Below are 26,322 nucleotides of genomic sequence, written 5' to 3'. Positions count from 1 at the left end.
AGCTGGGATGGTGCAGTGAGATAAATAACGGTGATGGATCAAGCCCTGATCTTTGGACTGGGTAAGAGTGGTCTGCTTAATTCAGACACTCTGTTCATCACCACCCCCTTTTCTGAATCGTTTTTGGCCACTATAGGTGTGGCAGGGTATACTCAGACATGAGTCCCTTTCTCACTGCACCATCAGGATTCAAGCAAGCCGGGCCAAAGACGGCTGAAATGCCAGAAACCGGTCCCTGGTAGCTTGTCTCCTTTCTGGTGAAGAATTGGCTTGGCAGTTTTAGTCTGCCCTGTTCCCATGATGCACTGGGCCAGGGACAGACTGATTTGCATATAGCCAGGTTCTGAGCTGGGATGGTGCAGTGAGATAAATAACGGTGATGGATCAAGCCCTGATCTTTGGACTGGGTAAGAGTGGTCTGCTTAATTCAGACACTCTGTTCATCACCACCCCCCTTTTCTGAATCATTGGTACGATGGCGGCATAGCGTTGCCTGATATCAGGCGCTACTACTGAGCCTCTCAATTGAGCTCGGTTAATCATGCAATGTATGGCCCAGTTTCTAACCCGGCCTTTGCCATGGATAAATAGCTGCTTCCCGGCGGGGATTACTACAGGGCACTTTATTCCAAGTGGTCAGATACGACGTTAACGGGGCCCACCAAGGTAGCGGTGTGGATCTGGTATAGCGCTAATGCAGCTATGGGCTGGTCAGACACTATCACTCGAGCGACTCCACTCTATGTCTCCGAGAGGTTAGGCAATTTGTGGACTACCAAGGGCTTTGAGAAATGGGACCTCATTGGTATCAGCAAGGTGGGGGATCTTTGGCAGAAAGACAGGATAAAGACTTTTGATGAGCTACAAATTGAATATAAACTTAGCAATCGAGAATACTTCCGGTACTTACAGATCCGACATGCCATCGGCTCGGTCTTCCCGACTGGCACTCTTGTTCCGGAATCCTCACCCCTGGATGACAGAGTGCTCGACGGCCATATCCCGGACAGTACGATCTCTCTTATATATAAGAAATTGATAAATGACCGGGCAGACCTTCTTCTACAGCTTCGTGAGGCCTGGACCAGCGATGGATTGGAACTTGGCGATGAGGATTGGCAGGCAGCGATATCCTCCCCGAAGGAGGTGGCAATCCCGGCCCGTCTGCGACTGGTGCAATTGAAAATCCTGCACCGAGTGTATGTGACGGGCCCGCGATTGTTATGTATGGGATACTCTGTGGATGGATTGTGTAAGCGTGGGTGTGGAATGATGGGTACCTTCCTGCATATTTTGTGGGAATGTCCAGCGGTGGTGTCCTTTTGGAACCGTGTGCATGGCGTCATGGAAGAAGTAACGGGTGTTTCGATCTTGCCTGAGGCCCGAAGGTGTCTTTTGAATGTGTGGGAGCCCAACGACTACAATGTGGCTCAGACACAATGGGCCACTTTAGGGAATATGGCCGCCAAACGTGACATTGCACAACTGTGGGGATCATTGAGGGCACCTAGTCTGTCAGCCTGGGCAAGAAACATGGACTAGTGCATGTTTCGAGAAAAAACGGTCTATGTTGCCCGGGGCAGGCCCAAGAAGTGGGGGAGGGTATGGAATCAGTGGAACCAGTATCGTGGAGAGATCTGTAATCCCCCTTTGTGAGTCCACCGGAGGTGTTGCAATCCCTTAGCCAGATGTTCCTTCTGGTCTTGATTTTCGTCAATATACTGCTTGCTTGCTCTCTTCCCCCTTCCTTCCCCCCTTCTTTCCCTATAGCTTTTTAGCTTCAATTATTGCCGTGTAAGATCCTTTAAGATGCGGTTCTCCCTCTCCCGAAGGATCACTTGTGTATAAGCTTTTTGTTTTGCCTCAACAGTTATTTACATTTTTCCTTTTTTATTGGTTTGTTTGGTTTTCCTAAAAAACATAAAAGAAAAAGACCTTATTTCTCCTGCGATTAAAAATACATGGCTACGACATGTTTGCTTAATTGCCGCCGGACCCCCGGGTTGTCGGCTGAAGTGCTGTGTAACTGACTCATCCTGTTTACTTGTTGACAATGGTAACAGCCGACTCAGGGTGGCTGTATGATTGCTACTGTATAACCATACTTGTCAATAAATGTTTAAAAAAAAAAAAAGAAAGACATTGAATTTCAGTTACCTTGTGAAGGAGGGAGTCAGTTGCGGAGCTGCGCTGACGTCACTCTGTGCCGCGCTGGTATTGGTCGAAACAGCGGGTGTGTCGCTGAAATAGTATTGTAAAGGAGGGGTGAGCGCAGGAGCGTGAGAACTTGTCTCAGTGGAAAAGCCGCGCATCCATTGGTGGAACTTATTTGCAACCACAGTGTTGATTGGTTGTCGAAAAATTGAAAGACGCGCTAGCATTGGAAGAATTTAGTAAACAGAAGTACGTATTTTCGCATGATTTAAGTTTTTGCGAAGTATATGTGGTATCCGAGATATCCAGAAACTATACCTGTTCCGAGATACTTAGGGTTTGCTAAGGAACAGATGTTAAAAGGCAGACCTTACAATATGTATGGAAGCAAGAGAAAAATGACTCTTGTAGACAAAGTTAAAAATTATTTCAAGAAAGACAAGCCGATTAAGACTAGAGAAGGAGTTATTATTCCACCACCAAACACTCCCGCTTCATTTATGATGTTTGACAGAGGGTATCATGCTTGTGTATGGTTGGAAAATTGGGTGGAATATACCAAAGATGGAAGAATTTTGTTCAATTTGAGAAACCGAATGAATGACTTACATCCAAGACCTAGGTTGATGCAATATGAGGCTTAGAAGCATGGGAGATCGAGGCCTTTGAGCGAGACAGACCCAGGATTGAAAAAGGAATAAGTAATGGTACCCGAAAATGCACCGAGAAGCAAAAGAGAAAAAAATGAAACAGTGGAGACAGAATATGATAGTGGAAGGACTTTACCCAGTACTAACCGTAGAGGAGCCTATGGGAGGTAAAAGGACTGACACAACTAGACATTTAACGACTACTGGTGATTCTGATGATGAATACCTGGAGGATTTGTTAATGAAAAATCCACCACCATATAGTGAAGAAACAAGAATAGTAAACCGAAAAATCCGTTCTTTAGGCCTCCCTGTAATGAGGGGTCGAGCACGTCTGATCCGACTGTTCCATATTATAGGCCATCCTGTAATGAGGGGACAGGCACTTCAAATCCAACTGCTCCGTTCTTTAATCCACCTTTAGTTCCACAAGTGATTCACAAGACCTCCCTTGAGAGAGTATTACAAGAAAGAGAAAAGGAAGCTTTAAATTAACAGAGAAGCAAATTAATTCAGAAGATATCCCAGTTAAATACTAGTCCTGAGGCTTTGACAATTCCAGTGACCATTGGCCCAGTTGTTCCATTGTACAGAGATAAACTGACTAGTCTGAAAGCTCCAGTTATAACTACATCAGTAGTACAGCCAAGGAAAGAAACCCTGATAGTAGATGATCAGGCAAATGAATGTGAATCAGTGGTTTCCTTAATGGATTTACTAATACAAGAGCCTGAAAGGGGTTCCATGAGAAAACCTACACCTGTACCCGCAAGGGAAGTACAGATAGAGACTTCATCAGGAACGAAAAGTACCAAAACTACCAAAATCGCAGCCCAAGCCATTAGACATATTTCAATTAAGAATTGAAATAGAAGAATTGATGAATGGGAATGTGGGACTGGAAAGATTGAATGTCCTTAGTGAAGATGAATTGCAGTTTGTCTGTAAAAGCATCACTAAAAATACAAGGGTGTTTCCCGAAAAATTAATGGATATGGCAGCTAGCATGGGAATTGACATTGGCAAGTCTAAAGTGTTGCCGAAACCCTATTGAGTAGAATTTTCTGACAAAGATTTAGAAAACATGAATGTGTCAGGGAAAAAGGTTCCGATTAGAGAGTTGATGAATTTGATGCAAAAATGGGGTGATCTAGAAAAATGGAGAGCCAGGTGGGCAAAGAAAAAGGAAGAGGTGCGGTCAAGACAATTGGCTTCCGAATTTGTCCTAAAAGAAGCAGACAAGGTAGAAAAATGATGTCCCATGCGAGAAGTACCAGGTGGAGGATATGTACATGTGCCATGGTCCAGACAAGATATTTTGTCATTTACTAATGACTTTCCAAAATTACGAGAAAAACCTGTAAAGTGGTACAGACAGGTTGAGAGATTTGTGAAGGTTTCAAAATGCCTTCTGAAAGATCTAGATGGTTTCTTAGACATTGTAGTTCCTGTGGATCTGTGGACAGAATGTAAAATTGCTGTAGATTGGCCAAATGAGGACTACCCTAGGGACCCAAAGACAGGGGCTCCTTCCGAAGACGTGATGAGGAAGTACAATCAGGTAATGTTGTAACTTAAAGGAATGGTGCCTGCAAAAGAGACAGACTGGACCCGAATATATAGAACTACACAAAACCGCGATGAAACTGTACATTCATATTATGAGCGTCTGTTACAGGTGTTTGAAATGTACAGTGGGCTAGATAATATTGAAATGAAGGATGTGACCCACTTCATTTATCGATTTGTGTTAGGGTTAAGGCCTGCAATTTCACAGTGGATCAAAGATAATAAGATCTGTTGGCAAGCAAAACCGATTGATGAAGTCCTGAAATATGCAAACTATTATTAAGATGAGCTAGAAATTAAGAAAAAGGAATTGAAAGAAAAAGTCATTTGGGCACAAGTAAAATTAGTAGAGCACCAAGAACAGCAGTTAAGCAAAATGACAAATACGCAGAATCAGAGCCCTGGGGCTGGAGGAAAACCAAGGGTAAAAATGAGTTGAGAAGAGGCCAGGAAGAAATTCCCCTGCCACAGGTGTGGAAAGATGGGGAACTGGAGGGACGAGTGTAAGACTGTGCAGAATGATAATGTGCAAATTAATGATTTAAATCCACAGGCGCAGAATGAGGGACCACGGAAGACACTGCAACAGGTAAAACAGAATCAGTTGCCTCGTGCACCTAGGCCAAACTATAGGAGCAAAGCACAACAGGGTGAAGAAGCAGAGGTTTGGGAAGGAAGGGAGAATAGAAATGCAGCAACTTCCCAATTTCTGTTAAAAGATACATTCCTCTTTGACAAACCTTACTGACGGTGCCTGAGGGGCAGGGGGAGGAGTGCGTGCATGGTGCCTCCTTGCTGGTGGACCAGTCAGGGCCATACATTGAAGGAAACGTTGAAGGAAATGACGTCACCTTTCTGTTGGACACTAGTGCTACCCGTTCTACTGTGAGAACAGCAGACGTTCTAAACCTACCCCTCTCAGTAGAAGCGATCCAAGTAGTGGGCGTTTCTAATAAATGAATTAGTACCCCAGTTACAGAACCCATGGAAATTAAAATAGGGAATTTCAAAGAGATGCATAGATTCGTTGTTTGTGATTCAAGTCCTGTGAACCTACCAGGACGAGATTTGCTGTGTAAAATGAACTGTACCATCTTTTACACACCAAATGGCGTCGAAATTCAGACCCCGGATGAAGATGGAATCTACAAATTAATGCTAATAAGACCTGACTCAGAAATTAAAAGACTGACAATACAAGACTTACCTGAAGAGCTCCAACAGACAGTGAAACCAGCGGTATGGGATTTCACTGAGAAAGATGTAGGATTAATGGCAAATGTTGACCCAATTAAAATTTCCATAAAAGAAGATGCAGTTTACCCGAATACTAGACAGTATGAAATGAGTGCAGAAGTAAAAGCAGGGGTTGCTATTGAAATAAAAAGGTTGTTAGAAGCAGATATCATACAAGAGGTGTTGAGCAGTCCTTGTAATTCGCCCATAATTGGAATAAAGAAACCAAGTGGTAAGTACAGGGTAGTACAGGACCTGCGCAAGGTTAATAAAATTGTTGTTCCTTGCTGTCCTATTGTGCCAAACCCTGCAGTGATCTAGTACCAAATTCCATGGAATGCTGGATGGTTTACTGTCATCGACCTATGCCATGCATTCTTTTAATTCCATTGCATCCAGACAGCAAATTTCTTTTCTCATTTGAATTTGACAGTCATGTTTATGTCTGGAATCGTGTTCCTCAAGGGTACACAGAGAGTCCTTCAATTTTTAATCAAATTCTGAAAAAAATGCCTTGAATTCTTGGTATTGCCTAGAGAATCAGTCCTGGTGCAATACATAGACGACCTCTTGGTGGCGTCTAAAAGCAGGAAAGACTGTAACGTTGACACCATTGCCTTACTGAACCATTTAGGTGAAGGGGGACATAAAGTGTCACCAGACAAACTACAGTTCTGTACTTCTTCAGTGAAATATCTGGGGCACCAGATAGAGAGAGGTATCAGGAAGGTTACCACAGAAAGGATTAGAATAATTCGAAACATGGAGTTACCCAATACTCTGAAAGAAATCAGAATGTTCCTTGGAGTTGTAGCATACTGTAGGCAGTGGATTGTGGGATTTGCAGGCCTAGCAAGACCATTGATAAAAATGACAAAGAAAGTAGCAAAAGACCCAGTGGAATGGGATGAGGAAAGCATGTCAGCTTTTACGAAATTACGGGAATGTCTGTGTACTGCTCCCGCATTAGGAATGCCTGACTACTCAAAGGAGTTTGCACTGTTTTGTGACACACGAGACAATTGTGCACTTTCAGTTCTGATCCAAATTCATGGTTTAACCAGACGTCCTGTAGAATATTTTTCCTCTACTTTGGATCCAGTGGCTGCTGGATTACCTGGATGTCTAAAAGCAGTAGCTGCAACTTGCATGAGACTTGAACAAAGTGAGTCCATTATTATGGGACATCCTGTTCCTGTGTATGTTCCACGTGCAGTTGAAATTTTGTTGACCAGAACCAAAACTCAGTATCTCACACCTAGTCGGCTGACTAAGTATGAAAGAATCCTTGTAGGTGCAGGAAATTTAACCATTGCCCAATGTAATATCTTGAATCCAGCTACCCTATTACCAAATTCTCTCACAGCAGAAGTAAAAGGGGAAGTTGAGCATGACTGCTTTGATCTGAGTATAGCACAAAACCACGCCCAGACATAAAAGAAGTGCCCCTGACTGATGAAGAGTACGAGCTGTTTGTAGGTGGCTCATGCATGAGACATGAGGACGGAGGTTTTAGTGCTGCTTATGCAGTATGCACTTTAGGAGGTCCAGTGGAAGCATTCTATTTACATGGAGTCAAGTCTGCACAAATAGCCAAATTGATTGCATTGGCAAAAGCCTGTAAATTTGGGAGGAACATGAAAATAACCATATACACTGATAGCCAGTATGGTTATGGGGTTGTGCATGACTTTGGCCAATTGTGGCTGCAAAGGGAGTTCCTGACTTCTTCAGGTACTCCTATCAGAAATGGAAATTTTGTACAAGAATTACTGGAAGCAATCCAGTTACCCAAATAATTGGCAGTGATCAAGTGTGCTGCTCACAAATCTGGTGATGACAAAGTGACAGCAGGTAATCGATATGCTGACCAACTGGCCCAACATTGAGCCAAATACAAAATAGGGATTAATAAAAAGATGGGGGTAAACGGAAGCAGCTGCCAACTTCTGGTGCTTGAAGGAATAAAAACATGGGAAGAAGTGAGAGATTTGCAGAATGCAGCAGAACCAAAAGAAAAGGAAAGATGGAGAAAATGTGGTTGTCGGTGAAGAAATGAGGATGGTGTCATTGTTCACCTTGATGATATGTGTGTGTTGCCAGACTGCCTGCTTGCTCCTATGGCTAGATTGATACATGGAGACACACATTTAGGGAGAGACGCCATGATACGCATCTTCAGGCAAACATGGTTCAATTCGAAATTCAGGAACATAGCAGAGGCACTCTGCCAAAGGTGTCTAGTTTGTCAGCAATTCAATCCTGGAAAGAAAACTGTAGTTTTGCCAGGAAAGATTGGGAAGGCAGAAGGCCCTTTCATACGATTACAACTTGACTTTATTCAGTTACCCACATGTCGAAGAATGAAGTACGTCCTCGTCTGCCTGTTTTCAAAATGGGTAGAAGCTTATCCTGCACGCAGAAATGATAGCATCACTGTAGGCAAATTGTTACTTAGGGAACTGATATCAAGGTACGGTTTTCCAGTCACAATTGAATCAGAGAGAGGTGGGCATTTCCATAGTGAAGTAATAAGACAAATCTGTGAAGCATTCAAAATTACGCAGAAACTGCATTGTCCATATCGCCCAGAGGCTTCTTGAGTAGTAGAATTGCTGAATGGCACAATCAAATCAAGTTTGGGAAAAATGTGTGAATCAACTCAAATGGAATGGCCAGAGGCTTTGCCACTTGTCTTGATGGGACTCAGAAGTATTCCAGACCGGAACACAGGCTTGAATCCACATAAGATACTGATGGGAAGAGCAATGCAGCAAGCATGGGTGCCAGGATACAAACTGATAAGCATATCTGATGATTTGGTACTGGAATACTGCAAGCAACTGGGTGACCAAGTGCGTTCTATCTCTCACCAGATTGGGGAAGACTCCATCGCCAGGCCAACAACTCCAGCACATGACTTGAACCCAGGTGATTGGGTCATAATAAAGAAACATATTCGGAAGAATTGCCTTGCACCGAAGTGGGGAAAAGCAAGACAAGTGATCCTGGTTACCACAACAGCCGTGAAGTGTGCAGGTGTGCCGCGGTGGATCCATGCCAGCCATACGAAGAAAGTGACTGAACCTGAAGAAACTGAGTCTGAAGGTTGTGCAGCGGAGGGGTCTCCTGAAATTGGTCCTGAAGTAGCTGAAGAAGAACAACGAGCTCCAGTCAAGATGATTGGGTCCCAGTAATCGACCTGACTCTAGATCCAATAAGAACAAGAAGACAAACCTACTTAGATAGAGAGTGGGATAGTGAGGAAGAGACACGAATATAAGAAAAAGATCAGATTATCGAAATCCAAATCAAATCTTATGATGAGGAAAACCAGATAGGGAAAGAACAGATCATTGACACTCCTCCAAGAACTCCAGAGCCTGAAAAGGGACAGATAGAAATTAGAACAGAAGTTCAAGCGGAAGAAAATCAAAAGTTCGAAGTGCTTGAACAGGATCAGATAGAAGTAGATAAATGTGTTCAGGAAGAAGAAATTGAAACAAAACAAAGCCAAATTCAGCATATACCTGAACAAGGCCAGCTTAGCAACCAGGCAGAAGAATCCGAAATAAGACCTGGAACTAGTTAGACAGGAAGAGAAAAAGAAGAAAATGAAGTAGATGTGCCACAACAGAACGAGAATAAAAGAGCACTTGAAGAAAGCCAGATTACAGTGGCAGTTAAAAGATTCAGAAAAGTTGATAAAGTACCAAGATTTGTCAAAAGACTGAGACTGAGATTAAAAACTATTGACGAAGAACTTGATCAAGAAAATCAAGACTCCAGTAAACCTGATCAGTCTGGGACAAAGCCTAAAAGAAGAAATGCCCGAATAAAAAGACTAAACAACAAGTATCAGAGTCCTGAATGGACTTATCTGGTGTTGGAAGACTTTGAAAACCTTGAAATAAGTGACGAAAGTGATGAAGAATTGATTGCTGACCAGACTGACCAAGAAGTGAAACCAACCTGAAAGTTGCCCTGTGTAAGCAACTTGTGAAAAGTTACAAAGAGGGGTTGAAGCTTCTTTTGAGCCAAAATGTCTGATTCCACTGTGAATGGAAGACCGAGACAAAATTGTTGTAAAACATGCTGTAAAGTATGTTTATGTAGTGTAGCATTAGTACTTATATTATGGATAGGACTAACAATAACTATTCCTTACATGATGAGTAAAGATACTAATTTGTACCCTACCAAATCAGTGACAAAGGACACAGAAGAGCTGCAAACGAAAGATACACCACAAAGAGTAGAGACACAAGAGAAAGCACTTAGCTTTAGACAAACTAGAATGGACTCAGATGCACCAGATAAGGAAGGACTACATTATCATAGAATCAAGAATAGAACTCATTTAAATGTATTTGCAGACCTTTTAGTACACTATGTAGAAGCAATGGAAATAGAAGACTGTTACCTCTGTATGAAGCTACCTACTTCAGTAGCTGAGGGTGTGGCCTACCATCACTTGCCACTAACATATGGAATTTCATGAAGTATTTTAGCTAGTTTATTCTATAAGAGAGGACCTTTACAGTATTATTACTCTAATTCAGATGTGATATTTTCTGAACTTCCTATACGTGGAAATTTGAATCCTGTACATACTAAGAGTGATGTAGCACGTTTTATGGGAGAATACTTTCTAACTATAGGTACTATAGATTTAGGTGAAGCACATTGAGATAACTTAACATGTTCATTACATGAACAAGAGAAAATTTTCCTAAATATAGCAGAGAAAAGAAGAGAAAGATTCCAAAGAAAAGCGAATGATAAAAGACAGAAAACTCCTAAATGGGCTGAAAATATAGGGAATACCCCAAATGGTGGAGCTAATCCTGCTTTGTTGCTGAATTTCGAAAAGAAGGGGAAACTTTGTCTTCACAGAGAAAAGACTAGTTACTATAATGACATATTCATTGGTTCCAGTTAATGTAAACTCAATTACAAGGTAATTGGAGGTTGGGGTTTCAAAAATGGGCCAGAACCTGTGTTTCCTGGAATTAATTATATATGTGGAAACAAGGTTTATTTCAAATTGCCAGATCACTGGTATGGAAGCTGTTATTTTGGAATTGTCTTCCCATAAATATATACCATGTGAATGAAGTCGCTGGAAGCAATGAAAACACTACTGGATTAGTGCGTAGTAAAAGAGAAAGTGTAGGAGAAATAATAGGTGATATATTTAGTGCATTGATACCAACAGTGAGAGTGGCTCTGAATACACACAGAATCTGCAAATTGTCAACAGTAGTAGATAGGTTATCAAATGACACTGCTGGAGGGTTCCTGATGGTTAATACCGAATTGGTTGCGATCAGATCTATGGTTTTACAAAATCAACTTGCTCTTCACACCTTATTGGCAAAAGAGGGCAGAGTCTGTAGAATGTTGAAAGCGCAACATTGTTGCAAGTATATTCTAGACAAAAGTGTTGAAACTACAAAATATGTGAGAAACATAACTAATTTGGAAAAAGAGCTCAAACCACTGGAGGTTGATAGTGCCTGGAACAGACTAACTGATGGTCTCCTCTCTGTAGGTAGTTGGTTTTCTAACCTAGGTAAAAGTCTTGTGAGTAAAATACTGATGCCAATAGCGAGAATAGGTTTATTAGTGTTCACGATAATAATTTGCTGCAAATGTCGAAAGCAGAAAAAGAAATATACAGTAAATAGGAGAGGAATGAAACGAAATGTTGAAGAACTCGAACTAGAGGAATTGAATAATAAAATTTGTAAAAAGATGAAAAATTCTCATCCTAATAAAGATGCAGAGAAAAGGCTGAATAGAAAGTTTGAAGAGAATGAAATAGATGAAATGTGAAAAGTTGGCATCTGGTTCCATTAATAATGATGATAGTAAATATCATCAAAGAGGGGATTGATGGAGCAAGGATTTGCACGTTAAGCGACTTGCTTGTATCATGAACCTCAAATAATATTAATAAAGTAATCAACATGTTTGTCTTACTAATTTTGCACATTTTTCATTATACGGGGTGTCCAAGAGACGCTTGCCTATGTGTTTATTAATCCTAATACGCTTGCATTACAAAATGGTTGCTGCTACGCGGAAATTTAGACTGCGCATGCGTCGGTCATACCCATGTGACATGACGTACTTGCAGTTCTGGTGGGAAAGTGTTTGCTCATGCGCAATACAGCTAATGTGGCCGCTCTGTGTTTTCACATGCTACAAGCTTTCATTGCCGCTTTCGCAAAGCTGTTTGTTCTGCATAACCAATAATGCTATAGTTATTATGAAGTAATGGGTGCAGTACAGTGATTCATGTTATACAGTGTAATCATTTATTTCTGTGTTCTCAATTGTTTTCTCTTGCTTTTCATGTGTCATATTCTTTTGGGCCTGGGAGGTGCTTACTACCCCATTTTGGAAGTCCCTACTGTGCATGTCTCAATTGTGGAGGAAAGAGTACTCTGCAGCAGTGGAACCCAGCCAGATGGCAGCCACAGCCAAGATGCTCCTGGGAACCGACCTGCGACCTAGCTGAATGAAGATGAACTGTACTACAAATGATACAAGTGTATATGAATATTGTATTCACTATTGTTCACCGAAAAACATGTCATGGGAAGACAGAAAATAAGGGGTGGGTAAGGAGATTGAATATTAAGCCTGAGAAAGTTTAAATTTTAGGTGGTGTGATGACCTAACCTCCTCCTTTGTCCAATCAAAATTGGGGATCCTTACACTTGCAACATTGGGGGGTGGTACACTGACCAGAAAAACAGTATAACTAGCGTAGGTTTAGCTAGAGAAATTGTCCGACTTGTTCGATTAGCTGACCTGTCACTAACCCAACGCACTCTATAGGTGACTGATACAGAGAGCTGCAGAGCACTCTGTTGGGAGGTTCGAGAAACCCATTCCGGGGTTTTGGTAATTGGAAGTGCTAGCGAAGCACTTTGCTGGGTGGTTCGAGAACCCAATCAGGGTTATTGGCAGATTCCTTGCAGAGAGGGAGTAGCGCAGGCGTTGCAACCGAAGCTGGTGGTGTTGGTCGTACCCTTTGGTGAACCCGGTCCTGTTCCAAATTCTGGAGTTATCCTGTCCTGACTGTCTATGAGCTATACCTGCTCGTCTACTGGCACCTAAGTCCTTGAGGGTTCCCTCCCGTCTTTTCAAACTGACCCGTGGCCAGGGTTGGTCTTTACTCTATCCTAGGTAAATATAAAGTCTGTGTGGGTGATTGCTTATCTATATTTGCATTTCTAATTCTCGAATATTGCAAAGCATAATTGCATATGTTCCTTTTTTTTCTCCCCTGTTCCTTGATAAATGAGATGTTATGCATTACTTGTCTATTAGCATGTACCACTTTTTGACCTACCTGTAGTTAATGCTAAATCGTTTCAATTTTAGTATATGCTCCTTATCTTACCCTTCCTCTAGGAGATAAGCTGAATTGAATAGTATGTTCCAATCTTACCTATCCTTTAGTATTTTGAGCTAAAATTGAACTTCGAATTGCAATAAGTTTCTTAACTGCTCTAAAGACTCTCAAATATAGCATGTTCCCTTTCTTTACCCTCCTTTAATCAATGCTACATAAGCCTGGTATCTAAGATTAGCATGTTCCTTATTTTTACCTATCCTTCAGTTTAAAGTTTTAGATGTTAAGCATACTCTGTCTTATTCATAGCTATACATTATTTCTGATTTTAGTTATTGATAGCCTTATCACATTTAACTTTCTGCTCATGACATATGATGATTTTATTTATTTATTTATTTTGAAAGTTTTATATAGCGCGAACAAGATCTTTGCAGATATCAGAGCGCTTTACAAGGGGGAGATGAAGTAATAGAATGTAATAGTTGAGGTAGTTAGGTACAAGGTGCATAGTTACATAGGTAGGTCAAAAAAACAGGAGGTAGATCATAGGTGAGGTAGTGTCAGTACAAGGTGCATAGTCAAACCGTTGCGCCAATAATATAAAAGTACAAAAGTAAGCATATACTTATTTAAGCGTGCTGCAAGTGTTATTGGAGATAACATAAAGGTGGGCATAGTTGAGGTAGATGCGTGCATGATGTATAGTCAGACAGGAGCGTCAGTAATACATCAAAATACAAAGAGGGAACATATACAATCAAATAAGTCATAATACCAGTAGTACAAGTAGTACAAAGAGGGAACATATACAATCAAATAAGTCATAATACAAGTAGTACAAGTAGACCAAGGGGTCAGGCAGGTATTACGGAGCGGATTCATGAGAGCTGCAGGATAATAGATCATGTGTATTTAGCCATGAGAATCGCTTTTACTTCTTTCTTAAACAGTTTGTTGGAGGAGATGAGCCTGGTTTCAGGAGGGAGTGAGTTCCAGATCCTGGGTGCCATTCCTGAAAAGGAGCGTTTATAGGTTTTTTCCTTCCTGAATCTTCGAGGTTTCAGCAGAAGATTGTTTGTACTTCTAGTAGTTCTAGAGCCACCCGAGATTGTCAGCTTTTGAGTGAGGTAGCTGGGCGAGTTGTGGTGTACAGCCTTGTGAGTCATGCAGGCGATTTTCAGATGTATTCTGGCTTCAAAAGGCAGCCAGTTCAGGGATTTAAAGTCAGGGGAAATATGCAAGTGTTTTTTTGAGCCAGTGATGAGTCTCGCTGCAGCGTTAAGGGACGCTCTAAGGGGTGCCGTTGTTGTTAGGGGGAGCCCGCAGAGGGCGGTGCTTCCGTATTCTATGTGCGGGATGACTATAGATTGTACTGCAGTTTGGAAGTCTTTGGCTGGAAGGAAGGCTTTAAGTTTCCTTAAGGTATTGATTTGGAAGTTCGCTCCTTTGGTTGCCTTGCAGATGTGCTGCTGCATGTTGAGATTGGCGTCAAGTGTTATGCCTAAGGATTTTGCTGAGTCTACGACGGTAGGTTGTACATTTAAAGCTGTTAACTGCTTAAGCCATGTTTGAGCCGTGGAGATTTTTGCGGGAGGTGAGATCAGGAGGAACTCAGTCTTCAGGGCATTGAGTTTGAGGTGATTCTCTGCAAGCCAGGATTGGGTGTTTCTGATCGTGGTGTTCAGAAGCATGATGTCCTTGGGGATTGTATTTTGAGATAGAGTTGGGTGTTGTCGGCATACATGTGAAAGTGAACATTGGACGTCTGTAGCAAAGTAGTGAGAGGTTCCATAACTAGGTTGAACAGTGTAGGGGAGAGGGAGGATCCTTGTGGGACGCCTAGTGATACAGGTACCGAAGAGGACATCAGGTTGTTGATTTTGAATCTTTGTGAGCGGTTGTGTAGAAAGGAGGTGAACCACTTGAGAACATTCCCTGATATGCCCATTCTTGTGTTTAACAGTTCGAGTAAGTTCTCATGTTTAACTGTGTCGAATGCTGAGGAGAGATCCAGAAGGATGAGGAGGCAGGTTTCGTTTTGGTCTAGGATTTGGAGGGCGTCGTCCACTATGTGCGTCATGGCTGTTTCGGTACTGTGCCCTGCACGGAAGCCTGATTGATGAGCATTGAGGAGATCAAACTTGTCTATGTGTTTAGTCAGTTGTAGCTGTACGCATTTTTCCAACAGTTTGGCGAGGGTGGGAATATTTGTAATAGGGCGGTAGTTGTTTAGATCAGTGGGGTCTGCTGTTGTTTTTTTTAGTAGAGGTGTGACTTGTCCGACTTTGAGGGCATCAGGGATGGATCCTTGTTGAAGAGAGCTATTGATGATTTTAGTCCAGAGTGGGAGGAGCAAAGGGGTAAAGTCTTTTACAGCGTTTGCAGGAAGGGGGTCAGTTAGGTGATTGGATGGTTTCAGGGTGCTGAGCAATCTGCCAATTTCTTCTTCGGAGTAGGTGCCAAAGGATGACCATGTAGCGTTGTTCTTTGGTTCAGGCGCTACTGTGAGTTGGGGGTTGGAGTAAAGGATTGCGTCATTGAGGAGATCGCTTCTTATGTTGTCGCTTTTTTGGTTAAAGAAAGCAGAGAATTCTTCACAGGAAGGTGTAATGCCCATGGTGCTGATTGTCTGGGGTTGTTCTTTGGATTGTGTTCTGATTAACTCAAACAATTTCCTTGGGCGGTTTTTTGCTTGGGCGAGCTGGAGGCTGAAGAAATCTCTTTTTGAGCGTTTTATTTTCCTGAAGTAGGCGTTTCTCTGCTTCTTCAGGCTTTTTAGGTGCAGTGCAGAGGGGTCTGACCTCCAAGTGCGCTCTGCCATTCGCATGGCCCGTCTATCCTCATTGAGGCTCCCATCATACCATGGGTTGGAGATCTTGGACGAGACTCTTTTCAGTTGCATGAGTGCAGCCTCATTGATTATTGTGGACATAGCATTTAGATAGTGGTCAGTCAGGAGTTGAACGTCCGTAGCGCCGGACGGGGGTAGTAGTAGATTGCAGCTGTTAGGCGGTAAGGAGTTTGGGTTGAGTTTCTTCATGTCCCTTTTCCAGACTTTGGACTTAGAGGGCTGCAATGGGTTAAATTTAATTTTCTCATTGATAAGGAAGGAGACAATATGATGATCTGACCAGTCACAAGGTTGAATTGACTCTAATTGAATAGCGTCCTCTTTGGCGATGATAAGGTCGAGGATAGAACCTTTCTCATGAGTCGGGCTATTGCATATTTGGGTGAGATTAAGGGCGTTGAGGAATCTTTTGAGGCTATTTACCACTGTGTCACTGCTGTTGTTCCAATGGAGATTGTAGTCGCCAAGGAAAACTTGGGTGTTTTGCCGTCCTGAATTGGTTGTTATTGTGTCCATGAGTTGTTGGCAGAAGGAGAGCTTGTCTCCAGGTGGGTGGTATATGATGTGAAGTGAGCAGACCGGTTTGCTTTCGCAGATGACATCAAGGCAGAGGTATTCACAGGAAGTAAGAGAAGGGGCGGACGCTTTAGTAACTGAGAGATTGCTTCTGTAGATACAGGCAATTCCACCGCCTGTCTTTATGGGCCTGTCAAGTCTAATTATACAGTAGTTGGGGGGGACTAGTATATCCAAGATAGGTGTAGAAGAATCTGACAACCATGTTTCAGTCAGAATGGCCAGATCCGGTTCCTGAGACATGATGAGCTCGGCGACCCCCGCGGAATGTTTTTGGGCCGATCTGCAGTTGAGAAGTATGCATTTGAGGCTAGGGGCGCAGAGGGTGGAGGAAGGTTCTATAGTGATGGGCACATTAGTGAGGTTGTTAGGGACGGCGCCTCTGTTATCCTTTTGGTGCCTGAGGGGTTAGAGATAATCTTTGGGATGGGCAGGTGGTTGGTGGCTAGGCGATTTTGGGGAGCCGGGACGTAAGATTGGAGAAGGGCGTGTGTCTCATGGTCTGTGATCGTATTGGCAGTGCGTCTGGGGCGGTTGGTGGTATTGCGAGAGGGGATAGAGGTCCAGTGTGGGGGGAGTTGTGTGATAAGGCGAGTAGGCGGTGAGGAGGAAGTGTTGTTAGGTGTAGAGGGAGCATTGCGATTGGTGGTAATGCGATTGTGATTGGTATTGTGATTGTTGGAATTGCGAGAGGGGATAGAAGTCCAGTGTGGGGCGTGTTGTGTGGTAAGGCGAGTAGGAGGCGCGGGGAGAGTGTTATTAGGTGTAGAGGTGGTGGTGGTAGAGGGGTGTCTGGGGTGTGTGATGAGCAACTCTTTGATGGAGTGTAGTTCTTCTTTCAATTGGAGGAGGGAGGACATGATCATGTCGAGCGCGGTGTTCGGCGCGGAGTTGGGGAGGGGTACAGGCGATGAACCGGCGAATAGGTTGTTGGAGACGGGTGAGGATCGGGGTGGGAAGGTGGAGCTGGTGAAGGGGTTGGAAGTGTTAGAGAGAGGATAGATGTTAGGGATGGTGTTGGCGTTATCGGGAGGGGCATCAGTGCTAGGGGGGAAGGGTGAGTGAGGGCGGTGTGGAGGCTGGTGGTAGTGAGGGAGGAGGTGGGATAGTGGGGAGTGAGAGTGGGGGGTGAAAGGTTGAAGGAGGGGTGAAGGCTAGGCGGGACGGGAGTGCTAAGAATGTGGGGCGAGATAGGCGGAGAGAGAGCCAAGTTATGTGGGGAGCAGTTGGGGGAGGAGGGGTGTTCTGAGAAGATTGGTGTGGAGTACGGGACAGGCGTGCAAAGTGTAGGGGGGGATATGGGAAGATGAGCGGAGGGATGAGGGTAGGTAGGGGGGATGGTGGAGCGGGTGGTGTATGGGGGGCGGGGTCTCTGTCTGAGATTGAGGGGTGGTGAGGGGTAGCTGCAGCAGGTGGGTAAGTGACTATGGTGCTGGGTGTGAAGGTGAGGTGAGTGTCGTTCTGGTGCTGAACTTGGTTGGGGGTGTTAAGGGTGGGTGCTGTGTCGTCAGGGGTGGTAGGACAGGAGGTGATATGAGTGAAAGTCCGAGGATTGGATAGGTGCTCTTTGAAAGTGGGAAACAGGTTGTCAAGTAGTTCCAGGTTCCTGTCTGTCGCTTGAATTAGGACAATCCCGTTATTGTAAATAGTGATGGTGGTTCTGCCTGGGAAGAGTTGGGATGGTGTGATGGAGAGTGTTAGGCCATGGGTGGATTTCCTGGTGGTGGAAACGTTGAGTAGGGTGAGGAACGCTTTTTTCCACTGAGCTCTGCGTGTAGTGTGGAAGATGATATCGGTGTTCAAGGGTCCATTGACCGACGAGAAGTAGGTGTCGGCAAAGGGGGTTTCTGGGTGGGACTTAAGGAAGCCGTGTTTGAAGCGTTTGGCGGCTTTTTTGGTGAGCACGGGTGGGTGGTTGATTTTATATGTGTGCTTGCCGATAAGATCCATGTTGCAGGTTAATAAATAAATGTGCTGAATGCACGCTACAAATGCCAACACAGTTTACAAGGCTCCAGAGTGCCCCTAGGGCGCCAACGTGACACTAGTGCGCCTACGTGACTCTAGTGAGCGACCAAAATACTTGAGGTAGCAGTTGGTAAATTACAGGAGAGGAAAGCGAGAAATGGGTGCAGGTTGCAGAGTTTTGCAGAGTAGTGCAGAATACAATTGGAGGTATAATTCTGATAAAAATAAGAGCAGAATACAGATGCAAAGCAATCAGTTACATGAGACAGATAGGTGCAGGATGCAGAGTTTTGCAGAGTAGTGCAGAATACAATTGGAGGAATAATTCTGATACAATAAGAGCAGAATACAGATGCAAAGCAATCAGTTACATGAGACAGGTAGGTCCCCTAGGGCGCCAATGTGACACTAGTGCGCCTAGGGCGCCAACGTGACACTAGTGCGCCTACGTGACACTAGTGAGTGACCAGAATACTTGAGGTAGCAGTCGGTAAACTATAGGAGAGGAAAGCGAGAAATGAGTGCAGGTTGCAGAGTAGAGCAGAAGACAATTGGAGGTATAATTCTGATAAAATATAAGAGCAGAATACAGATGCAAAGCAATCAGTTACATGAGACAGATAGGTGTGCACCAAAATACGGTAGTTGAGCTTGGTCTAGGGTGGTGAGTTCTCAGTGTCAGTTCATATAGTGAGTATTAATGAATAGTCCAGCGATCAATGACTAGTCCAAGATGGCCACCCGAGAGAGAGCCTGGACAAAAATGGCCGCCACATTGGTAGTAAAGAGTCAGTAGTCCTCTTTTTATTGTGGATGCTTTGTGAGCAGGGAGGGCAGTTTCACTTTCGTGCTGGCCCAGCTTCTAGGTTGCTGTGTGGGAGTCTTATCTTGCAGGAGCTTCGTGGGCACAGGAGGTGATTTATTGCCTTAGCTTTTGGGCCCCCGCCATTTTGAACACTGTAGATTTAAAAATGTGTACTGGCAAATTCAAGTAAATACCTTATTTGAGCTTACAGTATGCTAAGCTGTCACGGATGATTTTAGCATCTGGCTCCATCAAGCCTCCATGCACGCCTGAGGAGCCTCGATCCACCAGTGTGTCTGCAGTTCACCTGGTCCGCTCTCAGAGCTCTTGATCTGCAGCCCTTACGACGCTTGATTCCAGCTTGCTCCGCTCCACCGCTGCAGGTCCCAGGGGAGCGGGGCAACACTCGCACTCGGCCCCCGCTCCCTCTGTCAGACACCAGATGGGGGCGATGACGCTCGTTTCCCGCCTGCCTTGCGCCCGCTTGCCTCGCTCCACCACGGCAACTCCCTGGGCAGCAGGGCAACGCTCCCATTCGCCTCCAGCTCCCGCAGCCAGCCGCCGGTGGGGGCAGGCTCATTCGGTCCTCCAGAGCCCATTGGCCCCCTCCTTTGAGCGCCGCAGCTACCCCTCCGGTGTCCGCAGGTCCTCTCCCCAGGTCTCGGCAGCAGCTGGGGGGGGGGGGGGCGCCGGGAGCCAAAGGGATTCCTGGTGTTGTCCGTAGGGCAGTCAGACACTCCCGAGCCGCAGCCCTTCCCGCCTCTGCCTCAGCAGGCGATGCTGATTGCTCCCTCGCTGTGTTCCACGGGGCTCCGGACGCTAACACTCCCCCTCGCCTCAACTCCCGCTGGCTTCAAAGTACAGGGCATCCGCCCCGGGCATTGCCGCTGGCAAAGGCAGCCCGGGGTTCGTACAATGAGGGGGGAGGGGATCCCGATTCTCTCCTGCGACTGTCGGGGGAGGGGGTGACCAGGGACCCTCGCAGGCTTTAATCCGAGCCACAGGAGACTCCAGGCAGCCAGACGTTCGCCCCAAGCACCGCCGCTGGTCGGGGGCAGCCGAGTGTCCGGTGAAGAGGGTGCGATTAGCTCCTCTCTCTCGGCTATCCCAATCTCCGAGAGCGTGGAGAAGAGGAATCCTCACGGTGCTCCAGCCGCTTCCAGTCAGGTAAGGATGCTGAGAATGTTTTTCCTGTTCCTGTTGCGATAGGTTATTAGATGCAGTTCTTTGTTTGCGAGGGCCGGGGGTGCTGGGTGCTAACAGGGATTAAATCCAAAATTGGAATCCCAAGCACTCGGAGCTCTAGCCCAGAGCTCCTACCTGGCGGCCATCTTGAGCATCTTGAGCATCTTGAGCATCTTTTGGTCTAGGATTTGGAGGGCGTCGTCCACTATGTGCGTCGTCCATATGATGATTAGATAACGTTTTGAACCTACCCAGAGTCTGTGGTTATTTCATTATTTATTATATGCTATTAAATGTTCTTGAATACCTAGCTTAATACTCGACTCCCTGATCCTAGGTGATTAGGTTCCTAGTATCTACCTTGCTAGGTTGTAGATATGGGAATCAGTGTAGTATAGAGAATCTCAAGATATACTGATAGTAGAGCGTGAGTTACCCAAGGTAAATATTGATGTGTGTTTAATTGAATTTATTGGGCCCAGGTGAGTATTTAGTAAAAATATCCTAGCCGGGTGACCTGCACGCTCTATCAAATGTATGATACACAAATTTCTGTAACATAGTTTGATGTCAAACATTCATGGCTGATAAAGGCTGCATTAACATTATGCACGATGCTACTGTCTGGTATTACTAGCGAGATCTCAATATGTCAAACCCTTAGGAGACAGCTGGAAGGCAGCATGTTAGCACTACATTATAAACCAGTTAAAGGCATAAATATCTACAGACCTCAGAATTGGAAACTGATCAGACTCAATCAACAAGCGTTGTTGGTTAGAGTTTGCCTTCAAACAGGCAGATGGAGAGATTGCCTGGGATAGCAATTGGAAAGTTGTGAAGTAGAGTTTCGAGAAATGTATTCTGAATCAAACGCCTTTTATTGGGGGTAGGTGCCTGGAGGAAGAGTGGAACGCATTTAAGTGAATATGTAGTGGCTTTAGGGGAGGCAGCCTAGATGACTGTTAGCCCTTAACATGTTAAATGGTTTCTGGCATGGCAATTGCAGCAGGTGGGTCAACTGGCATAGCTGTGGTGCCCAGAGTAGGCGGTAGAAGGTGTGGACATAGGTACATGTCTGCAGACTATATACAGGTAACTAATAAAAATTCCCATTGCTCCCTGCTCTTATGTAAAAGCTTAAAGGTGCCCTATAGTATTAATCAGTTGTGCTGGGTGCAGCTTTACTGGCAGCTGTCTTTGTGTCAGTGCCAGGACATGGGGCAAAGTACGATAAGAGCTAGGCAGGGAGGAGTTTCATATAATCATAGGTGTGGCTATTAATATGGGGACAGTAAGCAGGAAAATGCATTTCTTTGATAGTTATGTTCCAACAAGAGGGGTCTTTGTTGGACAGCAAACAAGACTAATAGCCCAACAAGAATTTTGGTTTTCTGTACTTGTTTAGGAGAGTGTCCTGATGTCACATGTGACATGATGGAAGAAACAGTTAGGGGTCCAGCGTTTTGCTGAGGGACCACATTTAAGAAAAAATAATGCTTGGTCATACTGCTTCCAAATCGCAATATACATTATAAATAGCTTTTATAACATCAGGCATGTTCCAGGCAGATGTGAGGTATGTTTATGCCATCGTTAAGCCTCCTTTGGTGATACTGCATGACTGAAAGATGTTAGACCTGGCATCTTTGGTGTGGTTTCCCCTGTCTTTTTGCCTCTACCTCCTGTATTTTTGACGCTGTGCTGGATTTCGTTTTTGCTGGTTTAGATGCTTTAGGCCCTTTGTGACTGCTGATCAGTGTCAAAGTGCAAGTGCTCCCTGAGTAAATTGTTGTTGTAATTGGTTATCCATGATTGGCATATCTGTATCACCAAGAAGTCCCTAGTACAGTGCACTGAGTGTGTCAGGGTAGGTGATTAAAATGCTACCAGTGGTCCTGCAGCACTGATTGTGCCACCCACATGAGTAGTCCTAAAATGGTGTGTCAGGCCTGCCACCTCAGTGCCTGTGTGCAGTCTGTGAACTGCCATGTCAACCTGGCCAGTGTCCCCACTGACCAGGCCTAACCCTTCCCTTTCTGTACACATTTGACACCACTATGGAAGGCCCAAGGTCCCCCCTTGGGTAGGGTGCAGTGTATGAGAAAGGTAGAGCATGTACTACTGAAGGTGACATGTTGTGGTAGTGAATTTCAGTCATTTTCATTTTTCACTATTGTAAGGCTATCTTGCCCATAGGCTATCGTGGGGAATACTGGCTACATGGGTTACCTGCATATCTTCCCATAGTAGCAAGATAGGACATAAACGTCTGGTATCCCTGAACTCAGAATTTAATAACACACCTTTTAGGAAAGGTGGTTTTTAAATCCTGTGTTTGAGGACAGCACTTTAAAAAGTGGCTGTTCTCTTGTCTGACCTTTCTGGGTGCCTTGGCCTGTTTGTGATTTGACTGTCTGGTTTGTGAGTGGCAGGGGCTGGGTGGCTCCCAGAGGCTGAGTGGGCCATCCCTGAGCTGAATAGCTCCATCCCCATCTAGAGTGGTGGAGGGGGTAGACCTGAGCCTGAATAGGGCTGTGCCTGCTTTCCACAATGCTGGCTCCACCTCCTGCTGAGCCCCTGACGACCCTGCCCCTCTCTCTGAAAGGAAAGGAGAGGCCAGGAAAACAAAGTGCTCAAGGAACAACGAGAACTGGTTCAGACCGGGCTCAGAGCCCTCCTGCACAAAGGGAACAAGGACTTTTAGGGGTATAAGTATAGGACCCCAGACTACAGAAAATTAGATCATCCTAGAATCAAGAAGGAACCTCTGCCAAGGAGAAAGCTGAAGAGGAAGGACTGTCCTGTTGTGTGTTTGTGGGCTGACCTGCAGTTGCTTTGCTGCCAAGGAGAGGGAAAGGACTTTGCTTTGTGCTGTGTCCCCTTGCTTGAAGAGATCACCAAGGGCCTGAGTTGAGCTGGCTCCCTGGAACAAAGGGACTTCACCCCCAGCTTCCCCTCAACGCTACTGAGAGTTCTGTCCTTCCTAGAGCGCTTGGGCAAGTTGTGGTGCCTCTGGAAGTTGTACCTGTTGTTGGGAGGCTGGACAAGAAGATACTAAAGACTTTCTGCAAAGTTTCACCCATTGCTCGCTTGCGGCGCTCATCCCCGACAGTGCGAGGAAATTCCAGCCGCCGCGAAGATCAAGATCGTCACAGCGCCTGTTGCCGTTGCAAGAACCGATGCTTCCTTCGCTTGCGGAATGCTTCGCTTCGGTACGGGAAGATTACCATCGCTGCGAGGATCATCGCAGAGCCTGTCATCGCTTGGTGAGATTGTTGCACCGCTTACTTGCGTACCGCATCACATCACTGCGAGTGTCGTCGCAGAGCCATCGCATCGAGGGACCGCGAGAGGAGAAGATCGACGCTGCGCATTACCGTCTCGAAGATCGTCGCCTCGTAAATTTGCGAGACGCTTCCTACGAAACCTGCGCACCGGAATCCATACAAGGTATCTCAGCCCTCCCTATACGGATCGGAGTCACCGCAACACGCCCACTGCATCCAGCGGGGTTGTCGCATTCCCTCCCCAAGGTCTCAGGAGTGACGCATCGCTTGTTTTTCAGTGCTGCAGCTTTCACTTGGAACTTTTGTCGCATCTAAAGGTACCTTTGGCTAAACGTGATGCAACTGTGGATTATTTTAACGCAACCCTAAGAACTCTTTTGAAATCATATCCTTGAACTGTGTATGTTGGATTTTTGTTGTTTTGGTCTTGTTTAGTTAAGATTAAATATGTTTACTTTTCTAAACTGGTGTGGAGTCCGTTTGCGGTGTTTTCACTGTGTTACTGTGAGTGTTGGTACAAATACTTTACACATTGCCATTTTATAAGCCTGTCTGCTCGTGCCAAGCTACCAAGGGGGTGAGCAGGAGTTATCTAAAGAGTGTATCCCCCTTACCCTGACTAGAGGCCACGGTCCCTACTTGTCACAAGTACCTACCTGTGCCAACTAGAGACCCCAAATTCTAACAAAAGACAATTGTACATTTCAGTTCATAATGTCCATATGCATTATGTCATGGAATGCAAACTGCTTTATCACTGCATGCTAGATCACGAATGCTAACAATTGCACTTTTTGAACATAAATATACAATTTTCTAGATATATCCTTACCTGTCTACTGGCATCTAAAGTGCCCGATTGCAGCGCCCAGGCAGACACTGTGTTAAATGCTTTGACCACTTCAGCTCCTGGAACCAACTCAGCAAGGTATTCTGCATTAGATTCTGGATATTGGTTTAATTTGAGGTTGTTGCTTACATCGACCAATATTTTGCCACGGAGGGCATCCGCCAACCCAATGAGAAATGAGTAATGATCTCTTTGGACTGTAAGGAAGATAATTCCGGATCTCTGAGCAGCTTCGTGATGGCTGAGGACCTCTGCTCCTTTTGGGATCAGATTAGCATTGTTTGGGCTCCTGCTGCCAAACACAACATTATAGCCACACTGCAGCATCTTACAGCCTAGGGCTCTTCCAAAATCACCTGTTCCAAAAATGCACACTGTCTCATTCTCTCTTGAAGATTTTTGAACCAGCGGCATGTTATATGTTGAGTTTGTCTCCATGCCTGCAAAAAAAAAGTAAGTCATCAGAGTTCAACATACCAGTATACATTTATCACATCAAAGACCCTCATTAATAGTGGCCTGTGAAAGGGAGGTTACCCACCCTTGGAGTTACCAAACCCCAAGAGTTCTGGCAACTCCAGGCTCAGTGAAATCTGGCCCAATATGAGTTAGATCCTCAGACAAATCTTACCAAGACAGTTCATTTACCGAAGACATTGTAATAGCAATGAGGCTGTTCCTTTGGGAACAGGACCAAGACTGATTTGCAAATGTCTAGTCTATCTCTACTGTGCCTGAATGACTAGCTAACGATAGACTGGAATGTGGCAGCCACCTCTAGTTTAGATTAATAGAAGCACTCCTTCCATCGTTTTGTTGTTTGTTGAAATATTAGCACTTGTGCAAAACAAAAAAAAACTCAACACTTTTACTTCTTTCAGTACTACATTTAGAACTATTTGATTGTCTCGTCATTCTGTTTGCTTCATCACTGTTTTGTGGGGCTCACCTCAACTATCACCTACTCCTTTCCCTGAGAACATCCTTCAATATTCGGAGCCCCTTTCACTTTTTTATTTATAATAACTTCCCTAGTGCCAACATTCACTTCGTATGCCATATAGATGGCATACAAACGTTCTTGCCATTTCTTTGACTTACCACACCCCTTACCACTCAACAACATTCTCAAAATAAGAAGTGCCATTTGCTACCAGTTAGTGCAGGGGTTCTCCAAACCGGTCCTGGAGGGCCGGATCCATACCAGATTTTTAAAATAACTACATGTATCTCAATGGGGGTATCCAAAAAATCTGGCATGGATCCGGCCCTCCAGGACCGGTTTGGAGACCCCTGAGTTAGTGTAATGGCTTCTTGTCTTTAATTGGACTGAAACTGAGTTGAAATAGTTTTTTTATGCCCCAACTCTACTCACTGCATTCATCTCTTCCTTCCAATGCCGTAACCCCTGAACCGGAAACCTGGGTGTGGCATTTCAATCGAGCATGGAACTAGAAACCATTATCTTTGGCATAGGCAGCTAGATTCCTATTTTTGCCTTTTGATTCCACATGTGATTTTGCACTCAGAGGTGATTTTACGTGTGATTTTTCCTCTAAATTGGGCTTTACCATTCCTGCTGAAGTTGCACCAAGGTTAATGTAATTTTTTCCCTAGGTGTGTGTTGACACTTAAAAGTGTCTCTATAGTCCAACTGATGATGCACTAGGTTTATTTTGCACCTGTAAAGATGATTGAGATAAATGTGGTCTGTTTCCCAGATGTTATCTACAATCCTGCTGAGGAGGTTTTGTGCCTTCATATCATTTTCCTCCCAAAAATATGGTTTTGCAGATACGTGTAATCTGTATTCCTA

The 26,322-nt window shown here is 44.6% G+C and overlaps 1 protein-coding gene across 1 annotated transcript in view; it reads right to left on the bottom strand.

The window, feature by feature from the left end:
• LOC147688933 (metalloreductase STEAP4-like) overlaps positions 1-26,322 on the bottom strand; it is a 166,821-nt gene that overhangs the window by 99,113 nt on the left and 41,386 nt on the right. Inside the window, exon 2 of the mRNA XM_086941828.1 lies at positions 24,489-24,946. Coding sequence (XP_086797954.1) covers positions 24,489-24,944 — 456 coding nt within the window. The 5' untranslated portion in view covers positions 24,945-24,946. The remainder of the gene's footprint in view (positions 1-24,488; positions 24,947-26,322) is intronic.

Source organism: Lissotriton vulgaris, chromosome 10 (assembly GCF_964263255.1).
Source record: "Lissotriton vulgaris chromosome 10, aLisVul1.2, whole genome shotgun sequence".
Taxonomy (NCBI): Eukaryota; Metazoa; Chordata; class Amphibia; order Caudata; family Salamandridae; genus Lissotriton; species Lissotriton vulgaris.
Note: the sequence above shows the minus strand (reverse complement) of the source record. Positions and strands in the feature narration are given on the sequence as shown.